General features: G+C 44.7%; 1 protein-coding gene across 1 annotated transcript in view; it reads right to left on the reverse strand.

Moving 5' to 3' along the window:
* Nucleotides 1-557: 557 nt before the first annotated feature.
* LOC137528709 (H-2 class II histocompatibility antigen, A-R alpha chain-like) overlaps nucleotides 558-8,479 on the reverse strand; it is a 61,584-nt gene continuing 53,662 nt past the window's right edge. Inside the window, exon 4 of the mRNA XM_068250203.1 lies at nucleotides 558-893. Coding sequence (XP_068106304.1) covers nucleotides 742-893 — 152 coding nt within the window. The 3' untranslated portion in view covers nucleotides 558-741. The remainder of the gene's footprint in view (nucleotides 894-8,479) is intronic.

The following is an 8,479-nucleotide window of genomic DNA, read 5'->3' on the forward strand; positions in this document are numbered from 1 at the left end:
ATGTCAGCTGACCCGCCTGATCAGCTGACTCCCTTGTGGCTGTTATTTAAGCTCTGCCTCTGTGCTCGCGCGTGTGTCACTCTGAATCTAGGTGAACTATCAGTCCCAGCCACACCAGCACTGCCTTGCAATGTATCCAGTGAACCGAGTGCGGAAGCCGCCTCCAATGCGGATTTCGCCGTTCCCAATGCGGATTCCGCCGTTCTGCCTATGCGGCATGCGGCGTTTTTTCCACGTTGTGACGCCATGCTGGACGCGGAAACAGCCGCCTCACCTTGAGGGGCAGCGGCTTTTCCGCGTTTCATCACAACTTTGTTTTTTTCTACCTACATATATTGTTTGGCTAACACGGTACAGAAATATTTTTACTACTATGCCCTTACTCCGAAACTGCTAATTCTGATGTTATAACTAATCTCTTATATGGTTAATTCTATACCCTGCAGATGTAGAGAATTTGTCACCGTTGTTTATGTCAATTGCACTTTTATTAGCGAATTGTTTGTACTTGTACATTTCAATAAAAGCTTGAAAAGTAAAAAAAAAAAAGTTTAAACTTAGCTCTATATGAAATTTATTGTGAATTAAAAAAATATATATTATTTCCTTTGTCATTAGTCACTTTGCTGCTTTAGCCTGCATTAAAATATATATTTCTGCATTAAATTATACCAAAAATAATGCTGATACAATGTAAAACAAAGTTGATTAAAAGAAAAAGAAAAAAAAAAGGTCCTTCATTCAGTTTCCTCTCCTCATTCGCTGGGCTTTAAGCCTCATCCCTTTAATGATCAAGGCAGCGCCAACAATGATCCCGATGAATCCAACAAATAGGCCAACGGCACAGATCACAGTCTCTGCTGTCTCTGATTGAACAGGTGGCGTTTCAGGATCTGTGGAGGAAAAACAAGAGTAAAAATTTAGAAACCAAAATTATGCTCTTAATTATCTTTTTGGAGGGCTTAAGACGGTACACATTTTTGGGGAATATATAGATGATAACTGTAAAATACATGGCTTCTCAACTGTACTTCTTGCAACTAAACATATTTAAATTTACATAAGAAATGGATCAAATGAAATACCATTACTAGTATCCATGTTGCACATAATGTGGATGCACCAATACAGCTGATTTAAGCCTTGTGTTATTTCATATACAAAATTAAATTTTGGATTAACATACTACTAAGGGTCTGGTGAAACAAAAGTCCATTTATTAAAACGAACCATTTTCTACTGTGTTCTATCACACAGGCTGTTTAAGAACAGTCACATTTTCATCACTATGTTTTTTTTTTCAGGCCTCATTCTTTTTGCATTTTAAGAACTGAAGCTGGCTTACAGAATTGGCTTCAAATGCTAAGCTAACACCCAATATAATGCCATCCATCACTGTATCCTCTCCAACTATTAAACACTATTTGTCAAAATGAAACCATTGAAATCTGAGGAAAATTTATAAAACTGATGTTAGGATTCTTGCCATTGAATTCCTGCTGGTGGCAGCACTGTGGACTTTGCATAGACTTCCACTTTACACCAGCAGATGTTTCTACTCCTGTTGGGAACTCTGCAGTTCTAGAACTGACCTGCAGATAACAGTCACATGTCCAGTGTGCACTATTTAAGACTCCTTTTGACAGAAGAACATTGCTAGGTCATTTTGTGCTGATAGCCTTTGTGATTCTGGCCATCTGGTCTTGTTCCTTGATCCCTGTTCCTTGCTATAGTATCTGACTCCTAAGTATCTGCCCTCCTGCCTGCCTGACTATCCTTATTGTCCACTGTCTGTTTTACTGCATATTCTGGTTATTGATATTGGCCTATCTCACTATATATTGTATGACCATTGCTCATGCACATTTGCCAGTGTGTATATATTGTGTGATCCGTGTTCCTGTGGGTTGTAATTGTGTATATATTGTATGATTCATGTTCTTGCATAATTTTTGTGGTAGATATTAGTTTAGTTAGTTAGGGGTATTAGTCGGTGCACCTTGTTTCTGATTGTATGCATATTGTTGTGTGTGTGTGTGTGTGTGCATATGTGTATATTGCACTCCTGTAAATAAACACGATTTCCCCTTCAAATTAAGCCTGTGCAGACCTCAGTATTTCCTCTGTATTGTCTTGATAACAATCTGCATGTGCAGATACTTACAGGTGTTTTGTTTTAACCACTCTCTCCTTGAAAGAAAGGTGAGTGGGGGGATTGGAGGGCAGTATATAAAGACACATAGAGTGGGCACTATATTTGCATACCCACAATTAAAAGTCCATATTTCCATATGGTACGACATTCATTCTACCGTTATGAGAGAACATAGAGACAGACCAGCAGGCAATAATAAAAGTATGCCATAGTGCCAAACTTTTAGGAAAATTGTTTCAATTGGACCCAATTCACATTTAAAGAGACACTGAAGCAAAAAATATATATATGATATAATGAATTGGTTGCGTGGTACGGATAATTACTAGAAGATTAGTAGCAAAGAAAATATTCTCATATTTTTATTTTCAGTTATATAGTGTTTTTTATAACATTGCATCATTCTTTAATATTTGCAGTTTCCACACTACTCAGCATTCTAAATGTTTTTACAGAGCAGTCTTGTGAACTATTGACCCATCCTCTGGCAGAGAAAAAGAAAATCCTTGACTGACAGTTGAGATCATAAACTTCAGAAGACAGACCTCTCTGCGACTTTGAAAGTCGTGGAGCTTAATGGCTTTTTTGCATAGAGATAACAACTGGAGTTTGTTAACTCTTCCTGTACTGGGAACAATTAGACTTTTTTCTCTGCTCATAATGTTTTATTTCTAGCTGTACTACACATACAAATCATTATATCATAATTTTTTTCATTTCATTGTCTCTTTTAGCTGGTAACGAGGCTGACACATTTCCACAGTTAAAGACTGCCTAAAAAACTATAGTGGATATAGTAATGAGGCCACTTAGCATTCAAATGTTTGCTAACTTTAATCTCCTTTAGCAACTCATTTCATCTCCTTTTGTAAGTATGTAACATTTGTTCATTTGCTACATTTTGTGAGTTTTTCGACTGTTTTTAAGGAAGTGTCTGTCGGGGATGAACCTTGGAAAACACAATAATAATTGGTTTTCTGCACCGATTGTGATTCACGTTAAAATCCAGATTGCATGTGTAGGGGCAAAAGCCCTGGGGTCTGGCAATTCAGGTTGGATACATGCAGGGGTCTAGTCCTGGAAAAAGAAGTGAGTGGACTCACCCTAAAATCTTCTGCCGAAAAATGGGCGCGGTTTGGCATAGTGTGGGCGTGGTCATGGGTGGGGCCAATTATACATGGCCTTAGCAGTGGTATAAAAGGTCTGCCAGGGGAAGTTTGAGCTCTGTCGTAGTGTATCCCCAAAAAGTAGATGTAATCTGACAGCATTTCACCAAAAATACACATAATCTGGCAGAGGTTCCTCCAAAATACAGATAATATGGCAGTGGTTCCCCCAAAATAGACAATCTGGCAGCAACAGTTCCCCCAACATACACATAATCTGGAAGCAGTTCCCCAAAATACATGAAACCTGGTAGTGGATCACCCAAAATACATGTAATCTGGCAGCAGTGGTCCCCCAACATACACAATCTGGCAGCGGTTCCCCAAAATACACGTAATCTGGCATCAGCGGTTCCCCAAAAATACATATCTGACAGCAGTTCTCCCAAAATAGGTACCCCCAGTATAGCTAGCCAGGTCTATAGGTGTCCCCACTATAAGTAGCCATGCGTATAGTTGTCCCCAGAATATAGATGTCCCCAGAATAGGTAGCCAGGTCTATAGGTGTCCCCAGTATAGCCAGGTGTCCCCAGTATATGTAACCAGGTGTTCAGGCGTCCCCAGTATAGCCAGGTGTATAGGTGTCCCCAGTATATGTAGCCAGGTGTATAGGTATCCCCAGTATAGCCAGGTGTATTTGTCCCCGCAGTATATGTAGCCAGGTGTATATGTCCCCAGTATATGTAGCCAGGTGTATAGGTGTCCCCAGTATATGTAGCCAGGTGTATAGTGGCCCCAGTATATGTAGCCAGGTGTATAGTGGCCCCAGTATATGTAGCCAGGTGTATAGTGGCCCCAGTATATGACGCAAGGTGTATAGTGGCCCAAGTATATGTAGCCAGGTGTATAGTGGCCCCAGTATATGTAGCCAGGTGTATAGTGGCCCCAGTATATGTACCCAGGTGTATAGTGGCCACAGTATATGTACCCAGGTGTATAGTGGCCCCAGTACATGTAGCCAGGTGTATAGTGGCCCCAGTACATGTAGCCAGGTGTATAGTGGCCCCAGTACATGTAGCCAGGTGTATGGTGGCCCCAGTACATGCAGCCAGGTGTATAGTGGCCCCAGTATATGTAGCCAGGTGTATAGTGGCCCCAGTATATGTATCCAGGTGTATAGTGGCCCCAGTATATGTAGCCAGGTGTATAGTGGCCCCAGTACATGTAGCCAGGTGTATAGTGGCCCCAGTATATGCAGCCAGGTGTATAGTGGCCCCAGTATATGTAGCCAGGTGTATAGTGGCCCCAGTATATGTAGCCAGGTGTATAGTGGCCCCAGTATATGTAGCCAGGTGTATAGTGGCCCCAGTATATGTAGCCAGGTGTATAGTGGCCCCAGTAAATGTAGCCAGGTGTATAGTGGCCCCAGTACATGTAGCCAGGTGTATAGTGGCCCCAGTATATGTAGCCAGGTGTATAGTGGCCCCAGTATATGTAGCCAGGTGTATAGTGGCCCCCAGCTGGAGGGAAGCAGCGCAGCAGAGAGGAGCATTGGGCAGAGCAGCGGGGAAGGACGGACGTTTCCCCCCCACTTCCCTCACCTTGGGGCTCCTCTCCCTGGCTCTCCTTTCCATAACACTGCGGCGGCGGTGGCTGGCAGCGGCGGCGGTGGGCGGGACTTACCTCCTCCAGTGTTCCATCGAGTGGACGCTGTGCCTATGTGTGCAGCTAGTCTGGTCTAGTGAAGACCAGACTAGCTGCAAGCACGCACGCACGCACAGCGTCCACTCGATGGAACACTGGAGGAGGTAAGTCCCGCCCACCGCCGCCGCTGCTAGCCACCGCCGCCGCTGCCAGCCACCGCCGCCGCCATGTTATGGAGGGGAGAGCCAGGGAGAGGAGCCCCAAGGTGAGGGAAGGGGGGGAAACGTCCGCCCTTCCCCACGCTGCGCACAATACTCCTCTCTGCTGCGCTGCTCCCCTCCAGGGTGCTAGGGGGGACGGCGTCCACTCTGCAATAATAGTAAGTGGACGTCGTCCCCCCGCGTTCACGCAGGACTCGACCCCTGGATACATGCTTCTATGCTGGGTTGACAGTGTTTTTCTTTAATTACTTGGAACAAAAGAGCATTCTTATGGCCCATACTCACGGGCAACATTTGTGGCCTGACGCTAGCACACGTGAGCGTGTGCGCGAAAGGCCGGTGACAACTCGTCGCCAGGTCCCTCCGCGTACACACGCGGAACAGGGATCAGCGGTGCACCCGAAGCTGTCGCCAAGGCCGGTTTAAGCAACAATGGGGCCCCAGGGCAAAATAAACCTGGGGGGCCCCCCAACATATACCCCGGAACAAAAATCGGCACTAGGGGACCTTTTTTGCAGCTGGTATAGTCAGGGTGTGAAGCCCCAATCGGTCGGAGCTCCACATTCTGGCTACCCCAGCCTGCATGGGGGACAAGGGGTTAAAAAGTTTCAGGAGGGGGGACCCCACATAATTTTTTTTTTTAATTCCCACACTCTAAACATAAAAAAAAATTGGGAAAATAGGAAAAAATGCCAGGGATCTTCATACAGCCATATTGCGGCTGTATAGCAATCCCTGGCCAAAGCGCTGCGGCTGCGTATAGACCCCCTGGAAACCCCGTCAGGAAATTTATTGCTCTTTCTTTTGATGCATGTAAAATTACACTACCGTTAGGTTTGCTACTAAAAGTGACATTTACCGCATTTAAAAGTATACTTTTTTCCTTCTAAACTTTAAAATCGATTTTCTCAAAAACTATAAGGTCTTTTTGAAAAATTATTTTTTCCTCTTATTCCTAATGATCTCCTTAACATATCTTGCAAATTTAGGGTTTCTAGCATTTAAGGTGGATTTGCTATTACCATTAAAGTCGACAGGTTTTTAAATGTGTTTTTTTTTCCTTTGAAATTTTAAAATTGATTTTCTCAAAAACTATAAGGCCGATTTGCAAAATTTTTTTTTCCTCTTGTAGCCACTGGGGGCCCCTACAAGCTCTGGGGCCCTGGGGCAGCTGCCTCCTTTGCCTTAATGGTAGCGCCGGCCCTGGCTGTCGCCGATGTTCCTCCTCCCCCCGCCGGAAGCTCCGTGTTCTACACAGAGGTTGCTGTCGCTAGTCCGCATACACACGCGGACTAGCGACAGTTGCGGCGAAGTTGCGGCGGCAACTGTCGCCAGGCGATTGACCGTGCCAATCGCCTGGCGACAGCGGCGGTGAGCGACGGTTCGGGGTGCGCGCGCCATACTCACGGGCGACCTGTCGCCGCAACACGTGCGCGCCACGTGGTTGCGGCGACAATTGTAGCCCGTGAGTATGGGCCATTACATCAGTCAGCTCACACATAGGTGTGAACCACCAGCCTGAAAAGCACCATTTGGCTCGTCTGCTGCCAGGGAAGCCGTAAAGCACCGCAGGGAGTAGACAAAGAGGAGACAGCCCTAGCTATATTCCATAACTGTGCCTTATTTTGCCTTTTTAAAGAGATACTGCACATTTGACCTATATGAAAAGTATATCACTTGATTGCTAACATCCTGCCGAACATTTTCATATCTCCTCCACGTAGCTAACATAACAGCAACCCTGTTATTAAATTTCTCAGGAAGGGAATGGCACACACTATTCATGTCTAATATCAATGTGATCCATATTATTTGAGGATTGTGAATTTGCTATTAGTATTTGTGGGCAATGAATGTGGCCTGATATATAGGAAATTAGGAATGTCATATATTTGGACTTCCAGATTCCCTCCAAAAGTAAGGAACGCCTAAAACTCCTGCCCCTGAGTTCTGCTCTCAAAGCAAGATCCTATATAAGGAATAGGCTGAAATTGAATCTAAGTTCTCCATTTTGACCAACTGACTGAAGCCAGTGAGAGAACCATGAGACTGGCATCCCTGCTGCTTTTATTGTGAAAGAGAGGAACATTCATTTTGCTTATATTACCACACAAAGGACATCTCTCTACCATAATCTTAAGTATTCATCTTCTTTGTTTTCTCTTTTATTTGCAGTGTGGTTACCAACTAACTACAACAATATAAAACACTACTAGCTAAACTACAATACAACAGTGTTATATACAGGTGTTGGTGTGTAAAAAACGCTGGGTTTATCACTGGGATAATGCACTAGCTTCAGCCAAACACACTGGACACACTATCTCAGTGGCAGTCACAAAGCAAGGACGAGATTCTTATATACAGGAGGGACTGGCCAAGGTTCCCCTCTGTGATTGGTTGCTAGGGCTTCTGCTTGGAGCCCTTTGATTGGCTGAATGACATCATCTCCTTAGTTACACTACCCGGATCCGGATATCCGATGGATATCCGCGGGTATCCGCATTATGCGGCCAGATATCCGCATAGAGCTATCCGAATCCGGCCCCAGGTATCCGGAATCTGGATCCGACCAGATAGCGGAAAAATGGTCGAATACCTGATACCCGGATCCGGCTGAGCATCCCTGATTAACAGTGTAAGAATGGCAGCAGTTTCAATATTCCCCTTCAAAATCAATAGAATTTTGATTGGCTGTTGTAGGCTCCACCTACTTTTCTGAATATTAATCCCAGTCACCCAGTGACCAACTGTCAAGTTTGAGAACCCTGCCATTAACAGTGTAAGAATAGTTGAAGTTTATATTTTCCCATGTAAAAAGTGTATGTCCGCCTTGACATACAGTTACACAATGACCAACTTTATGAGCTGTGGGGTCTTTGGCATCAATACATCGCATTTTCCCATTGTAATTAAACAAATCTGATTGTCTGTTTTTGGCACGCTCTCTTTTCAGGATTTAAACCCCAGTCTCCCAGTGACTGATTGTACCAGATTTAAAGGCCCATTAAGATTGTATGAATGGCAGCAATGTAAATATTCCCTTTGAAAATCAATAGTTGAATTTTGATTGGCTGCTGTGCTCCACCCACTTTCCTGAATATTAATCCCAGTCATCCAGTGGCCAACTGTGTCAAGTTTGAGAACCCTGCCTATAACAAAATGGCTGAAATCAATCTAACAAACAGGGGTGTAACAATGAGCCCCCGGGCCCCCCTGCAGAAATTGTGAGCGGGCCCCCCTCCGGCGCCTCCCCTCCCCCCCAGGGCCCGCTCATGGCTGTTTTGGGGGGCTGGAGGGGTCGCACCATGAAGGTCCCCCCCTCCCTCACCTGGGGCTTTCCCCTCTGTGCT

The sequence above is a fragment of the Hyperolius riggenbachi genome, chromosome 8 (assembly GCF_040937935.1).
Source record: "Hyperolius riggenbachi isolate aHypRig1 chromosome 8, aHypRig1.pri, whole genome shotgun sequence".
Lineage (NCBI taxonomy): Eukaryota > Metazoa > Chordata > Amphibia > Anura > Hyperoliidae > Hyperolius > Hyperolius riggenbachi.